The sequence below is a fragment of the Aquila chrysaetos genome, chromosome 2 (genome assembly GCF_900496995.4).
Source record: "Aquila chrysaetos chrysaetos chromosome 2, bAquChr1.4, whole genome shotgun sequence".
NCBI classification, from domain to species: Eukaryota; Metazoa; Chordata; class Aves; order Accipitriformes; family Accipitridae; genus Aquila; species Aquila chrysaetos.
In genome coordinates, this window is record NC_044005.1 from 6889543 (window position 1) to 6905554 (window position 16012).

General features: G+C 49.6%; 1 protein-coding gene across 6 annotated transcripts in view; it reads left to right on the top strand.

The window, feature by feature from the left end:
- DAAM1 (dishevelled associated activator of morphogenesis 1) overlaps positions 1 to 15411 on the top strand; it is a 98782-nt gene extending 83371 nt beyond the window's left edge. For all 6 annotated transcript variants that reach the window (XM_030043680.1, XM_030043725.1, XM_030043689.1 and 3 more), the window contains 9 exons: positions 2196 to 2280; positions 3066 to 3172; positions 4918 to 5006; positions 5242 to 5410; positions 6178 to 6285; positions 8417 to 8477; positions 9149 to 9280; positions 11966 to 12136; positions 12572 to 15411. In XM_030043680.1, the coding sequence (XP_029899540.1) occupies positions 2196 to 2280; positions 3066 to 3172; positions 4918 to 5006; positions 5242 to 5410; positions 6178 to 6285; positions 8417 to 8477; positions 9149 to 9280; positions 11966 to 12136; positions 12572 to 12781 (1132 nt within the window). In that variant the 3' untranslated portion in view covers positions 12782 to 15411. The remainder of the gene's footprint in view (positions 1 to 2195; positions 2281 to 3065; positions 3173 to 4917; positions 5007 to 5241; positions 5411 to 6177; positions 6286 to 8416; positions 8478 to 9148; positions 9281 to 11965; positions 12137 to 12571) is intronic.
- The last annotated feature ends 601 nt before the right edge of the window (positions 15412 to 16012 follow it).

Below are 16012 nucleotides of genomic sequence, written 5' to 3' on the forward strand. Positions count from 1 at the left end.
ATATTCTATTATTGTCTTTGCTTTTAATGAGCAGGGCTTACAAAAGTCACCCTCATCTTTCACCACCCTCCTGGAGACAATCATTTAGGTGTTCACTTTGGCTTTGGATGAGGGGTAGCTGCCTACCTGCCCCCTTCTCCCAGGAGTATTTTTCCCTCCCAGGGATCCTCCAAATGTCCAAACCCAGCCAGTGTCTGCTTTTCACCGGGGTGGGGACCGATGTGACATTTGTTGGCGGTCTGAGCTCTGGTGTCGCTGCTTGGGTGTAAAAGGAGCCCTCCTGCAGGGGCTCGTGTCCATCCCAGCCACTGCCCTTGTGCGGGACAGGTAGGGTGTCTCCAGGACATGTCTGCTCATCACTGCGAGCATCAGAGGGGACATTTTTCATGGATCGGCTTTGCTCCTTGTGAGGCCACCCTAGCGATTGTCCTGGCCGCTGCTCAGCGCAAGCTTTGTGCTTCCTCCCCTGGCTGAGGTGAGATTTTAACTCACTCATTTAACAAACCCTCTCTTGGGAGGCTCCCTCGAGTGGGACATGAGAGAGGACTGGGTGCGGGATGAGAAACATCAGCTCATAAGGAACAAATATTTACTTCCCGGGTCTGTAAGATCCACCAGCCTCAATAAAGTGAATCCTTCACTTCAGGTCTTGAGAAAAGATTCCAAGCTAAACCAAGCTCTTGCTACCCTGGTCTTAGAGACCAGGACCCTTCCTGCTTCAGCTTCATCTTCTAAAAGCCAGCTCTACAGTCTCAGTCTGCTCCCTGAAGAGATGCCAGGATGAAAAATACCCTTCTCGTTTAATTACTTGCAGTGATCAAGTCAGCTCCCGATCTTCTTTTTGATCTGCTGATCAGGTTGACACAAGCTCTCACATCACGCCATAGGATGTGTTTCTGTTTCAGCTTGTTCCTTTGAGCCGCATCCAGCATTTCAGCATCCCTTGGCAGCTCTGATCACCGAGACTGAGGCGATCAGTTTCTTTAAAGCCCACCAATGGGTCTTTTCAACTACGCAACTTTTCCCTGCATGCAAGAACAGGGGATTTTTTTTTTTTTTTAAACTGTATCTATTGCAACAGCTTTAACCATCACTGCAAGTTGGGCAACGGATAGGGTATTGGCAGACAGAGTTGCAGGAGTTTCTGGGCTTTCCCTCTTTTGCATTTAGATTATTTTATCAACCACGATGCAAAAACGTGATGAAAAGTATGTGTGGTTTTGCAATCAAAGTAATTGCAGGGAGTGGTCACAGGGAGTGCTGCAGACGTATTAAACTGTAATTAATGGCTGCTTTAGCCCAGGAAGAGCTGAGGGCATCTTTCTACCTATCTATTGCCTCAGATCAGGGCAAGCTGCTGGGGGCAGACCAGCCTGTTGTTGCTTGTTGTGATACAATGGTCTGTGTTTTTAGAAATCTCCAATTTGAGGCTACATCTTCAATTCCTGTTACGTGAAGTGAAGGAAGAAAAAGGTGGAGGTGGGGGCTGGTTTCCAACCTGTTACACTTTGAAGGACATTGAATCCCCACCCCTCCAAAAAAAACCCCTGATGGGTTTCCTGCGATGCTGAGCAGCCGTTTCCCCAAATTTGGGGTTTCTGTCTCTTTCTTCCTACAGGGAGACTCCAACCAAATGCAGCTGGGGGAGGTGGGGGAGGAAATGTTCAAATCCAAGAAAAGCAGCAGAAATTGGCCAAATTTTCCTTAGGGGTTGTGGCGATGGGTTCAAGGAGCAGTGCTGAGCTGGGGTGTGCTGCTGACAGGGAGCATGACCACCACTGACCCCATGGCCCTCAGGGATGCTGGCACTACAGGAGCAGCATTGCTATGGGCCAGAGTTACATAGAAAAGTTATCTATTTTGAATACATGTATAATATACTACATAGAATACTTATATAAAATACTATAAAATAGGGGACGGCAGCTGCGGTGCAGGGAGAGGGAATTTGCCAGTGGGGTTTGACCCCCCGTTGGCAGCGGGGCCAGGGCTGCTCTGTGCTGTGCCTTGGCAGAGCACGGTCCTACCACGTTTCTCACACATCCTTCTTCATAACACGCTGCATAGTGTTATTTGTGATGCTGCTGCTGGCCGGGACTTAAGCTGTTCATGTTGCATGGGTGTGTAAGGAAATGCTCCTGAACCTTGCCTGTTGGCTGGGCTGGGAATAACTCTTCTTCCCCTCCACCTTCCAGGCTGAAACTCTCGAACGAGGAGATCAAACGAGCAATTTTGACGATGGACGAGCAGGAGGACCTCCCAAAAGATATGCTGGAGCAGGTGGGCAACATGTCTCATGCTCTTCCGTGGTTGCCTCATGCTGAGACCACGCTGTGTAAGGCACTTGGGACCAAACTGCAGCTTCAAGAAGTGTGTCAGGGCCCCAAATTATTTACCAACTGCATGTTGAAAAACCACCCAAGTGGGCTGGAGCAGCAGGAAAGCAGCTCGGTCATAGCATCGGCGCTGGGAGCAGCATGGCCTCCACCTGCCATGCCTGTACCCGGGTCTGCCCTGGGACCCCGAGGCTGGGCCAGTTGCCCATTTTGTGGTTGCGTCTTGAAGTTTGTGCTTTGTGGACGTTTATTTTTGAAAGCTTGTTCAGCGTTTGTACAGTCCTCAAAAAGGGAATCCCATTTCTTATGGCCTCTGAATCCCTTTGGAAGCATATTATTCACCTGTCCTTAAAGCTGAGCTGGTAATTGCGCTTTCAGCAGAGACATGGGCGGATTCATTGCACAAAATTTCCATCTGCAAATAGGTAGATTGCAGCAAATGAGAGTCCCTGACATCTCTGGCAGAGCTGATGTCGAAACCTCCTTGGAGCAGACGTAGTACATCTGTTGTAAAACCAGAGTAATGGCAGGGCAGAAGCAAGAGGCACTAATTTGATGGAGTAATGGGAGGAAGGTCACAGGGACAGCGATAACACTTCTTTCACAGGTGCCTTGGGGTCACTGTCTGTACATGCTGAACAGGTAGTAGATTCAAGTAAATAAATCACCATTTTGCTCCTGAAAAACTGCATGGACCTCATGTCTACCAGTGTGCTTTCCCTTGTTTAGCTCCTGAAGTTTGTTCCTGAAAAGGGTGACATTGACCTGCTGGAAGAGCATAAGCACGAGCTGGACCGCATGGCCAAGGCTGACAGGTTCCTCTTCGAAATGAGCAGGTTGGTGGCCCAGGAGACACAGGTTTTGGCCAGTGGCTGCACGGGCTGGTCACGAGGTGGCTGTTTCATGGAGCCTGGTTGGGAAATAATCCCTGCTTACTGTTTTTCACATCAAGAAATGAGTGGACTAAACGGACAGGAGGGCAAGTGAGGTGCTCCCACCCATAAGGATCGCTCATGATGCTGTGCTCCTAAAATCAGGGTTGCGTGTCCCAGACAAGCAGCAGCTGAAACAGAGCAGGGGGGAGGGATGGGGATATGGACTGTCTGGAGAGAGGTGTTGGCTTCCCAGGTCATGTCCCGACACATTTCCCCTCTCATTCGGGAGAGAAAAGCTCAGTCTGGCACAACTCTGCAAAAGACTGCATCATCTGCATCATGGCCCAGGTGGGAAGTGCTGTTTGAATGGTAACACAACGCTCCTTTCCCTTTCACATGAACATATCCTTATGAATACTGAAGACTGATGTATGTAAATTTTGCCCTGCTGTGTAGATGAGTCCCACTCTTCACCTCAGGAATGACTTGTCCCTGGGGCTCCTGAGAATATATGAGACGGAAAGCAAATGTCATTTATTCCTGCTCCTGGTAGCAATCGTTTAAGACTTAGAAGTCTTCAGGGATGAATAACCTTATCTTTTGCATGCACATCCTCTAGAGGTGCTGGTTTAAAATCTTGAAGCTCCTTATTTAAATCCAACTGAGTATTGAGCTCTTTGCATTTCTTAGCTGAACTTCAAGCAAGTTACTTGTTTGCAAAGTCAGTGACTTTTACATCTGAGATTGTACTGGGAGATCAAAAATAGAAACACTCCTGTCCTCCCTGAGAAATGTGCCAATGAACACCGGGGCGATGCACCGTGTAGTTGCTGAGTGTCAAAGACAGGCAGCACAGAGCTGTGAAGTTCAGACCTGAGCCCTCGGGGCTGGAAGATGCTCAGAATTAGCTTTCCTATCACAGGTCACCTTTCTTCTTCACAGTCTCTTGCCCAAGTGTTGCTCCCATGCCTTCATCTTTTGGAAAGCACAATGTGCCGATGCAAATATTTTCCTTGATTTCTGGCACGGCTTTTTAATTTGCCCTGTGGTCTGTAACTGAGTGTGATGTCTCTGTCACCTCTGATTAGCACAACGACAGCGTAGCCCATGGCCTTGTCTGTGAGCGTGTCTCCCATGGGTCCTTGGTCCAAATGACTCAAATCAGACTGCCATTTGCATACAAGTGAGATCGTGTTTAGCCTAAATACAACTGACAGGAGCAGAGCCATCCCTAACTTGCCCAGGAAAGGGCTGGATTGGGCTGTGTTGGTGGCTTCCCAGCCCAGGCCATAATTTTGAGGATCTGAAGGTCCAGTTTTGTTAGTGCTGGTAGTTGGTGTGCCTGTGTCCAGCTGCCGCTCATCACAAAGCCATTGGGAGCCCAGACCTCATTAGCATCTTTGTTAAGGAGTGGTTGTAAAAGAACTGTTTGTTCATAGCAATAGGGTGTAAAAGTGCACTTGTTGAACATGCTGAGTTAAGGATAGGCTTAAGCATGTGCTTAAGAGCCCACCTGGATCCACCGCAGGACAGCTGTAGCTTCAGTTGTCATTTTTTACCACCTCAGCATAGTTTCAGGAAGAAATGCGGTCATTATTTTTTAATCGCTGTGGTTCAAACGTGCTTTGTAAGCACAGCTGTGAGCAGCAGAGCAAGACCTCTTCCTGGAGGAAGCAAAGCTCAACCCGCACCTCTTTTTTTTCCAGGATAAACCATTATCAGCAAAGGCTGCAGTCCCTCTACTTCAAGAAGAAGTTTGCAGAGAGAGTTGCAGAAGTCAAACCCAAGGTGGAAGGCAAGTGACCAGACCTGCTAAGGGGCTCTGTGTCGGCACAGGGAGCGCTCGTAGGAAGAGCATCCCTCCGTGCCAGGGCGAGCCTGGTCCGCGTGGAGGTTGCAGTGACACAGGGGAAAGGAGGGAATTGGTGGTCACTCTTTGGTCATGGGGGCACTGAGGGGGTTGCTGCAAGAAAAGGGGACTGGTGTGCTGTCGTGGCAGGGGGTAACGTCCCACACCTCTCCGCTTTCAGCCATCCGCGCCGGCTCCAAGGCAGTGCTGCAGAGCAGCAGCCTCCAGCAGCTCTTAGAGGTGGTCCTGGCCTTCGGGAACTACATGAACAAGGGTCAGAGGGGCAACGCCTTCGGGTTTAAGATCTCCAGCCTCAACAAGATCGCGGACACCAAGTCCAGCATTGACAAGTGAGCAGCCCCTGCCCTCGCCCGCGGTAGCGTCCGTGGGCCCCAGGGTTGTTGGGAGAACGGAGGGGCCGTTAGCGTTGCCTCTGGGATGTGGGTAGGTGGGAGCAGTCCCCTCCCTCCTGCTGCCCCATCTGGTGCACCTGATACTGCAAACATCCATTTTTTGAGCAGGACAGATTTTGAGGGAAGCCAAGCTGCAGATCAGCAGGGGGATCGATGGGGGCTTTCCTTCCTGGGCTGGCTAAACAGCGGCCAAGGCTGATTAGGAGGATCATCCTCCAAATGCTTCTTTCCCCCTTTGAGAAGCCAAGAGCCACCGTGCTGTGGCGCAGTGGCCAGAGGAGGGGTCCCAGTGGCTCCTCTCCGTGGGAACCCCCTCTGCAGCCCCCCTAAGCTGCCGCAGCCATCGCCTGGTTTGCTCTTCCCCACCGAGCTCCATGCACAGAGTGAGAGGAGCTGGGTCAGGTCTCAAACCTGCCTGGTCTCATCCATCAGTAAAGACAACGGAGGACGGGAGCGGTGATGCTCAAGTCACCTCCCCCGGGTCCCTCCTGTGGAGGGCACTGGCTTGCAGGGACCAGGCTGCTCTGCACTGTGGCTGTGCGTGGGACAGACCCATCCCATGTCCCCAGACAGGCAGCGAGCAGCACCCTTGCAGAAATCCCAAAACAGTTCATTACTAGGGTTGGGATTTAAGCAGGGGTTTCGACTGAGCTCTCGTCTCCCCATGGTGCCGCCACGCTGACCTCGCCGCTCTTCTTTCCTAGGAACATCACCCTTCTGCACTATCTCATCACTATCGTTGAAAAGAAATATCCCAAAGTCCTCCGCCTGCACGAGGAGCTGCGAGACATCCCGCAGGCAGCCAAAGTCAAGTAAGCAGGGATTTAGGTGGCGCTTAAGGAATGCTGGAAGCGCCTCTCCCCTCGCTTCAGCCTGCCTTTCCGTGTCACCCTCCCCTGCTCGCACTCCTGGCCAGATCCTGGCCGCCGGGCTGGGCCCTGGGCTGCGGCCACGCTGGCCTGAGAGCAGCCCCAAAGGCAGGAGCAAACATCACCTGGTGGCTTTAAATCTCAGCCCTTGCAGCAAAGGGCTGCGAGCCTCCAACCGAGAGGGAGGGGAGCTGCTTGGAGCAGCCGTTTCCTGTTGTTATCTCACCGCAGAAGCATTTAATTAATTTCTAATGGTACGTTAAGTAATCCGGGAGGAAGCGGTTGCGGTGTGGCTGCAGATAAAGGGCAGCTGTTTATCTGCGTGTGGCAGGGAGGCTTTGCCTGCAGCGCGGGCAGGACCAGGCAGCAGTGCGAGGGGCTCACCTGCCTCCGGGTCCTGCCTGGCCCTCGTTTCACCACCAACATGGAGCTTCTGGTGTTTGCGAAGAGCTTTTAAACCCTGCTTGCCTCCCCGTGACCTGTTCGGAGCAGGCTGCCGCTGTCTCTTTGCAGGCAGAGGCCCCAGTTCAGCAAAGCCCTTGAACACACGCTGAACTTTTAAGTGCAGGAGGAATCTGCTGTTGCTCTGCAAAGCCCTCAAGTATGTGCTGAAGTCCCTCTGAAATCAATGAGGCTCTGTTTCGGTTTTAAAGTTCACCGGGAGCTTACGGGCTTTGCTGCTTCGGGGACCTGAGCAGCAAAGATCACACGTTTCTGCAGTCAGCACGCGTTTGTGTTAGCCGTGGACATGAAACGGGCCTGAAACTGCAGCTTTTTAGAGAGGGGATGGCAAATATGCACAGAGTTTATGGCAGCTCAAGGGTCTTTCAAGTTTCAAAGTGCGTTTGTAGCGATAGTGGCCTCCCCACGGAAGAGCTGTAATGTGCAAAGCAAGCATCCTCACGTTTAAAATGTAAAATAGTCAGCCATAGGGATTAAACAAAGTGACAGGACAAATCTTGGCGTGCGAGGAGGAGTGTGTGTGGCGGCTGTGCTCGTAGGCATCGGCTGAGAACATGGTTAAGCAGGGCATGCTCCTCGCCACTGGAGGCTCCAGCTTTCTCATGCTCGTGTATCTGCAGCTGTTGTACAGATACACGTATGGGAAAGAAAATGTCTGCATAGAGGGGTTTTTTTCCCAAAAAAATGTTATCATTTTGCTCTAAACTGGACACCGTATGTAATATTTGGGTTTGGTCCAATCTAGAGTGAAACCAAAAAAAGTTTCTAAAGCTCTGGAAAACCCTAAATTCCCCCCAGCGCTGCAGCTGTGAAGCAAAATTGCTGCCTCTGTCAATCCCACCACTAGTAATGAACTGCTGGAGCACAGGGCTCCCAAAACTGCATTTTCCCAGACTAAACCTGCCAGGAACGCTTGCCCCGTGACCCGACGTCAGCATTTCCAGGGACCCCAGCCCTAGGACAGACACCCCTGGAAAGACGTCAAGACTGCGGTCATCGAGGCTTTGTGAGAAAGCTTCCCCTCAGATGTAGTGGTAGAAACCCGTAAGCACTTGAACTCGAAGCTCATCGGGGGCGTGAGCGTTGTGTAAACAAAGTCAGCGCCAGATGGGATGATTTATTTTTATTTTCTATATTTGGGCTGTCTCCCTTTATGAAAGCCGCACTGCTAGGAAGGATGCTTTGCGTGGCATTCACCTAACCACAGCACCCTGAAAAACTGTCTGCTGTGTACTGGGACAACAAGCCTATCTTCTGCTGGCCCTCAAGAGGGGAAGGGAAATCTGTGCCCAGCAAAGCCCTCTCCTGAGCTCTCCTTTTGCTTGCAGAGGTCTGGAGGCTGCTGAGCTTGCTAAGCCTGCACAGTCCCCTTTAAAAATACAGAAAAGTGCTTTGCTTTAAAACAAGCAACTGCAGCCACTTTGAGATAGGCAGCTGTCCTAGCTTAGAGGCTGTCAGCCCGATTTGCTGCTCAAGACACGCTGCTCTGCAAACAGTAGGCAATGTGTGCAGTGCCGGGGTCTTTTCAGTGGAAAAACACGGTCAAGTTGGTCGGAGAGCTGTAGGATTTGCTGGGGAAGGCTGAAAATTAACATCCTGCCATTTCCAACAGCATGACCGAGCTGGAGAAAGAAATAAACACTCTGAGGAGCGGCCTGAGAGCAGTGGAGACTGTAAGTATTATTTAAATCAAATATAGTCCAGCCTGGCTCCGAGCACCACGGCATCCCTCCTTAGGGAGGCAGGCGAGGGAGCTCCCAGCGAAGCTGCTTTTATCTCACATCCTGGAGATCTGTTTGTCTTTCCTTCCTGCCCTGCACGTGCGCCTGTCCTCTTAGGGCTGTTTTGGCACCAAAGTTGCCGTGTGTGGTTAGGCACGTGTGTGGTTTATATCCATTCTATGATTCCGTGATCCTAATACGCCAAGGGAGGCTGACTAAGTCTAGTGATGATGCCTGTGGAGGACCTGTGATGTGCCGAGGGGTCTCCCTTTGGCTGTAAAACTGCAGAGGGTTGGGGCTCGGGCTGGGGAGCGCTTCTGCAGCCCAGCTGGAGTGGTGATGAAATGGAGGAGGTATCCCGAAGGACTCACTGTCTTGCTAAATTATGCTGCTTCCATGAGCTCCTCTGCAGGATTTGGCCTTAAAAGCATACTGCAGGCATGATATTGTAAAACAGGGTAATCTGTGGTCTTGCGCGTGGCAGGAGGGAGCAGCGGTGGCGGTGCAGCCAGGACCCGTGGCACTGATGCAGGCACACGCCCAACGGCACTACCGAAGGCCAATGGTATTTATTTCCCTCATCAGCCAAGGCCTGACCAGATGTACATTTCTTTTCCCCAAAGGAGCTGGACTTCCAGAAGTCTCAGGTTCAGCAAACAGGAGACAAGTTTGTGTCTGTCGTCAGCCAGTTCATCACATTAGCCAGCTTCAGCTTTTCGGATGTTGAAGATCTTCTGATGGAAGCGAAAGAGCTGGTAAGGTCACTAATGTCCTTGAGATCTGGGTGGTGTTTCAGCCTTTCCTCCAGCCAAGAGGGGAGGGATGGTCCTGGCCTTGCCAGAGCACATGCTGCGTGTTAACATCTCAGATACCTCTCCCACAAGACCATGCAAGTGTCTTGCTGAGACCCTGACATGAGAAAGGGGCTGGGCTGCTATTCATGGTTTGTTTGGAGTGGCTGGGTGGGTATGTCCCTGTCTGTCCCCAGAGCCTTTTTCCTGCTCCACAACCCATCGTACCAGGGGTTTGCAGGTCAGGCCAACAGACTGCTTCTGGGACGCAAGGTGTGCTGTAGAAAGCCATGAGATACCTGTCTATCTTTTGGAAATGCAAGGCAGGCGCTAGCCAGGGGAGAGTTTTGTCCATCAGGGGAGGAGATGATAGGTCATTTGTGAGGATCTGAGTTTTGATGAAGAGCTTTCACTCAAGCCTAGAGGGCTTGCTTTGTTTTCAGTGTCTTAAAATGGAAATATCCCGGTCTTGGGAAGCTGGGGCTTCTTGGCCAATGAAAGCTGAAGGTGGCAAGAAAGCAGGCTGTTCTGTCTGTTGTTGATGGAAAAGGTGTTAAAAATGCAACCAGGTCTTCAGGCTGGACGTGAGGTCACCCAGAGGTTGATATCAGAGACAACCCAGGCTGCCCAAGTGACCCCACTTCTACAGGGCAAAATAACATCCAACATGTAACTTTGGTCTGAGACCTGCCCAGCTGTTCTCTCCAGAGAAGAGGGAGAGGAGCTCAGTGACATGAATTGAGGCCAGCTTCAGACCTGGTTAGGGAAGCTACTTAAAAGGTTCGCCTTCCCCAGAGTAATGCCTTGGTGAGTGCTTTGCAGCCACGTGCAAGGACCTCGTGCCATGTTGTCCTTTTCTCCCTACCAGCCTGGTTTAAGTCACAGCAAAGGGGTGGCCGTTGGCTGACATTGGTGATTCCCAAGCACCTTTTGCTTCTCCTCTTTCAGCAAAGGGGCACGCAGGTGGTTTCCATTTCCTCCAAGAACAGTCTTCCAGTATCTCCTCCCTGGCCTGGCCTTCATCTTGATTGAAGTGGCAGGGAGATAGTCCAGCACAGGCCATTTTAGAGGTCCCATCATTGTCCCACTGCGTGAGCTATCTCTCCAAAGACAGAAGTTACCAAGTGTCACCGCCTCCTTCTCCCTGCTTGTACCAATGTCCAATTGGCACTGTCTTTCAGACTGTTGCCTTCCTGAGGCCATGGCTAACCCAGGCCACCCGTTTAAACTGTTGACACTAACCTAGTAAATCTTCCCTGCAGTAAGTTAGGACTGTGGAGATGATGACAAATGCTCTGCGAACTATCATCTTCTGCTGACTTGGCTGGATCTGGAGGAGAAGGTCTGGTCATGGTCCCCAGCGCCCATCGAAGTCCACTCTGAAGCAATGTGCAGCTCTTCTTCCCATGGTTATTGGATAGGATGGGTTGTGCAAAGTGCACCAGCTCTTTGCTTTTTAAACATATGTCCAGATTCACATGATATTACTACTTTCTTTTAGGAAAGCAGAAACATCACTGTTTTATAAACTTTAAATCCTGGGAGAATAACATTTTCAGCCTTTCTCCCCCTACCAGAATCTCTGTAACATGGCAGAGAATTTAATATCTTGATGAAAATCAATAAGAATAACCTCAATTATTTTGACTTATATAGTGGCACCTCTCAGATTCCTCCCTTGAAGGAATTCCCATCTTGAAGTGCTAAGTCTCTTAAGTAAACAAAGAAATAAAAATGCACTAAATGTCTTTTCAAGAGCCTGGGGCACCCCTGCAAATAAAACTAAATCATACAGGCAGGCTTTAAAAATGTTCCTCTCAGTCTACCCAGCAGAATCAAAGCAACTAATAAATCTGTTTGTGCTTTGATTTTGTTTTTCTTTTCTTTTAAGCGTGCTTATCTTCAGAACACGCCATCACAATTTTAACAAACTTACTGTGCACAAAGACTCTCCTTCAAACTGAAAGTAAGAACAAAGGATGTCAGTCCCAAGGACGACCCACAGGCTCCTTGGGGACCGAGATGCATCGGCAGATCGTGGATGTCCTGTCCTGACCTTTGCTACGGCCTCATTCGACTCCCTTACATTAATGGTGTGCAAACAGCACGAAAGGCCGGAAAACTCCCTATTTCCCTACTCTGGGCTGTGCCTGAGCCCGGGCAGAAATGTCTTTTAGAAGTTTCACCAACACATTTGGTTTCAATAGCAGAGCATGTGGCAATGATAAATAATACGCCAAAAATACTTCAAAGAAAAACTTAAAAGTGCGAGTTTCCCTTCCCCTGCCGTGTTTACTATTAGTTTTATGTCTTCGGTCTTCAGTCCCACAATATTTTGCTTCCTTGTTTTTACTGCTGCTTAGTTAATAAAGTTGAGCTGGGGCAGGGGGGAGCTCAGCAGAGCCAGAGGCGAGAAGGGAAGAGGGGGCTCGGGAGTGATCCAGGTTGGCTCTTACAGGGCAGCAGGTAAAACATCAGATGATTTATTTCATGTTTAAGTCAAGGCTTGATGAAGCAAAGCCCTGCTCTCCGCTGTGGCCGCTGGAAGTGTTTCTCTCTGCTCCATCAGGTTGAAGGCTTCCCATGGGGGGTTTCGCTGGCACAGTGGGTATCTCCGAGACTGACGGACCCCTGTCTTCTCTTTCCCAGTTTTCCAAGGCTGTGAAGCACTTTGGAGAAGACACGGACAAAATGCAGCCTGACGAGTTCTTCGGCATCTTCGACCAGTTCCTTCAAGCCGTGACCGAGGCCAAGCAGGAGAACGAGAACATGAGGAGGAGGAAGGAGGAGGAGGAGCGCCGGGCACGCATGGAGGCGCAGGTGAGCGGGCACCGGCGAGTCCGGCAGCACCCCAGGGGCACCCAGGGATGGCAACCGTGCCCATAGTGGCCATGGTGGCACGGGGAGCACTGAAGACTGGGCAACGAGCTTCTGTGCTCTTAGACCCACTGGCTTTTCACTGTTGATTGCTTAATTAACTAATGACCTTGGGTTGGAAATCTTGGAGCTGAAACACGCAGCAGAGCTGGCGCTGCCTGTGGGCTGCTGTGACCCACTAGCAGCAGCCACGGGGCTGTGGACCTCAGCCCGTGGGTCGTATCAATAATCCTGACCAGCTCTCGCATGCTAAGCACTAGGGTGGGAAACCGCTCTTGTTTCATGAGTTTGGGGGTCACCACACGTGTGTTGGGCAGCCCCACAACCACCTGCATGAGAGTGAGATGTCTCCTTTCCCCCCTGCGCCATGGCACGTAGCTGAAGGAGCAGCGGGAGCGGGAGCGCAAGGCGAGGAAGGCGAAGGAGAGCGGGGAGGAAGGCGGTGAGTTCGACGACCTCGTCTCGGCCCTGCGCTCAGGTGAAGTCTTCGACAAGGACCTCTCCAAACTGAAGCGCAACCGCAAGCGCATCGCCAACCAGCTGGCCGACAGCAGCCGCGAGCGGCCCGTCACCAAGCTCAACTTCTGAAAAACAAAAAACAACCACCACAAAACCCGACAAAAAAAATGCGGGTTAGTCTTTTTGAAGTGGCTGGGGGGGGGGGGGGGGGGTTATTCCCGTTATACTGCCTTGCGATTCAAAGCGAAACAGTGGCACGCTCTTTCTCCCCGCGGGCGAGTGTGTGTGTGTATATACCGTGTATATAGTCGGGTCGGGGGCGCGGATGGAGGTGTGTGGGCAGCCCACCTTGATGGGTGCCAGCGCTGCCTCTTCCCCTCTGACCCACTCCGAAAAGTAGTTCTCCCCATGCACAAGCACAATGCTGCGTCCGCGGAGCAAGAGAGGACCCAACCCAGAGATGCCGGCGGTCCCCGTGGTCCCCCAAGGCAATGGGAAGCCGGTCCCCACCACTCTCCTGCTCGGACCCCCCCTGGGCCGTTTGCAGGGGACGCCTTGCACACAAGCCGAGCGGTTTAAAGAAGAAAAGAAAAAAACAAAGTTGACTGAACTTTAATCCGTTGGTTGTTTTTTTTCTTGTTGTGGTTATTCCAAAAAACTCGCAGATCTGTGCTTTCGCGCTGGTTCCCGAGCTCGGCGCCACGGGCACCCCCGGCGATGCTCTTCCTGTCATCCTTGGGAAACGCTCTTTTTCCTCTTGCCGCCACCTTGCTAAAGGAAAAAGTTTACCCCAAAGTGCTTATCGCTCTAACGCCACACAGATGTATTTATACTTTTATAACGTTTGCTGGCCCAACACAGTGGGAAAGGTCGGTTCTCGGAGGAGACGAAGCGCATAAACTTTTGTGTTGTAATTTTTATTCTTGCTTTCTGTTCAATGGGACAAACTGTATCCTCTGTAAAGGTGGTCAGGACCGAAGGTCTCTGATATACAAAGGGGCTGGTGCAAAACTGGCCGGCTTTCACCCGCCTTCTTTTCTCTTTTCTTTATTGGACACACAGAAGCAGCGATGCCAAGAAATGCTCATCTCTTAGGTCCTTTTTCAACTGGTTTGCTGTTCATTGTCATTGCAAATTTGTAAGCAGAACTACCTGTCAAATGTCAGTCCAAAAAAAGACAAAAAAAATAATAAAAATAATTCAAAGCTCTCAGGGAGTAATAATTTAAAGGTTTAGAAAATTGAGAATTGGAGAATAAAAAGTAACCACCATTAACATATTAACATTTCTATTCTTAAATTATGCTGAGTATATAGAGGACTGTTACTTTTTACTTTTATTTATTTGTGGTGTGTTTTTTAAGAAAGCAAAACAAAACCTTTTTATACCACCAATACTTTTGTGATCCTTTTTTTTTGTTTGTTTGTTCTTTTTCCTGTGGAGAGATGAGTTTGTCCCTGTTGCACTAGATATTAACACTATTTGAAATAAGGTTGGTTTTTTTTTTTTTTTTTGTCAGATAATCGGTATTACTGGTGGGGTATGGGATGTCAGTTAACTATATGTACTGTATAGCAAAAGTGCTGTTTAAACTAATTTGTATAAAAAAATATGGTTCTAAGCACCTGAAGGCCGCGGGGTCTGTGTGCTGAGTGAAAGCTGTGAAATCTCTCTCTAACCAGAGCTGTCAAGAACTGTGGTTTTACCATTTAGTTCTTTTCTTCATTGCAACTTTTGACGCACTGTAGATTAAAAAAAAAAAAAAGAAAAAGAAAAAAAAAAGACTTTCTGAGTAGCATTTAAAGCAGTAATAAATAAAGCAGGTAAGCGCAAAAAAAAGTCCAGCACCTCGTATCCAAGCAGCTGCAAAACCTGCAGATTATGTTCAAAGGTGGAGTTAAGCACTTTGCTTTAAGAAGGAGGGGGAAATAAAGACAAAAGGTAATGATAATACTATTCCTTAACTAAAGTGCCTCTATTTATATTTTTTATTTATGGCTGAAAAAATGGGGCTGATGATACAATTGAGGGAATGGACTTTGGGGGGAATTTAAAATATAAAAAAAAGAAGAAAAAAAAAAGGTTAAAAAAAAAAAAGTCTGGCCTCTGATGGTTTAAGGAATGGTTGGTCACATGTGTTTAATTCAAAAGGCGGTGGGAGTCGGAAAGGGTGATCGCCTCCCGGGGTCCTTGGGTGCAGGGCTCAGCCGCCAGCACCCACCCCCAGCTCCTGCCTCCGCGACCCCAGTGCCACATCAGGACCTTTCCTGGCAGATTTCCTCTTGCCCTTCCAAACCTGGTTTGTTTTTTTTTTTTATTGTTTTACAACAGCCTCATTTTCAGGCTGAGTTTGCCATTTCTTTGTGTTCTTTCAAAAAAAAAAAAAAAGAAAAAAGAAAAAATATTATATCTCTGTAAATAAATACAAAGGCTGTGTGCAGGTAATTCCATGTGCCATTGTTGAAAACTACTTTTAGATTGGTGCTGGTGTAAGTAGCCACTCTTTTCTCTTGGGTGTGTATTTTAAAAATGTTTTTTTTTTTTTTAATAATGCCAAAAAGGAAAAAAAAAAATTCCATAATAATTTGTAAACTGAAGTATTGTCTTGGACCTTATTAGCTTCGTAGTGACCAAGGTAGTCTGTTAGGTGCAAGGATGTTAGTAGTCTTAGCTAGCGGGAAATGCTGTGTAATGTTATGAGACTGTACATTTTCTAAGACGGCAATATGCAATAAAGAAAAACAATTTCGGTGAGTGTACATGGCAGAGCCGCGAGTTACTTGGCGGGGGGGCAGAATGGGATATTTGGGGATTGAGACAGGTGTTGAAGAAAAGGCCCTCCGCAGGTTGCTTCTTTTCGAGTGCGTTTGCAGTCATTGCTGGAGTTGGCTGGTGGCTTCCCCGCTTTCCTGCGTGCTGGGTTTTAGGCAGTGGGGGGTTCTCCCACCCACCTATGGGCTCTGAAACGGCTCCCAGTTAGCGACCCCATTCATTTCTCCCCGCCGCGTTGTTGCTAATGCCTGTTCCCACCTTTTCTAGGAGCCTGCATTGAGGCAGCCGCCAGTTTTGCATCCCGGGATTGGATCGTCTCCCTTCCTCCAGCTGATGGAGCTGAGCTGGTGCTGGCTGGGCTGGCCAACGTGCCTCTAGCAAGCCTATCTAGACACACCAGAGATGTTTTCTTGGCAGTAGCCCAAATTCCATTTGGCCTATTCGCGCTCACCATTGCCTTTCCCACACACCTTTCCATCTGGGCTCTATGTTATTTTTCTTCTTTTTCCAATGCTCTTTGCATTGAGTGACCTTCACAGCACCCAGTGTCCCCAGACCTCGCTGTCTCTAGCAACGGGAGTGCCTACA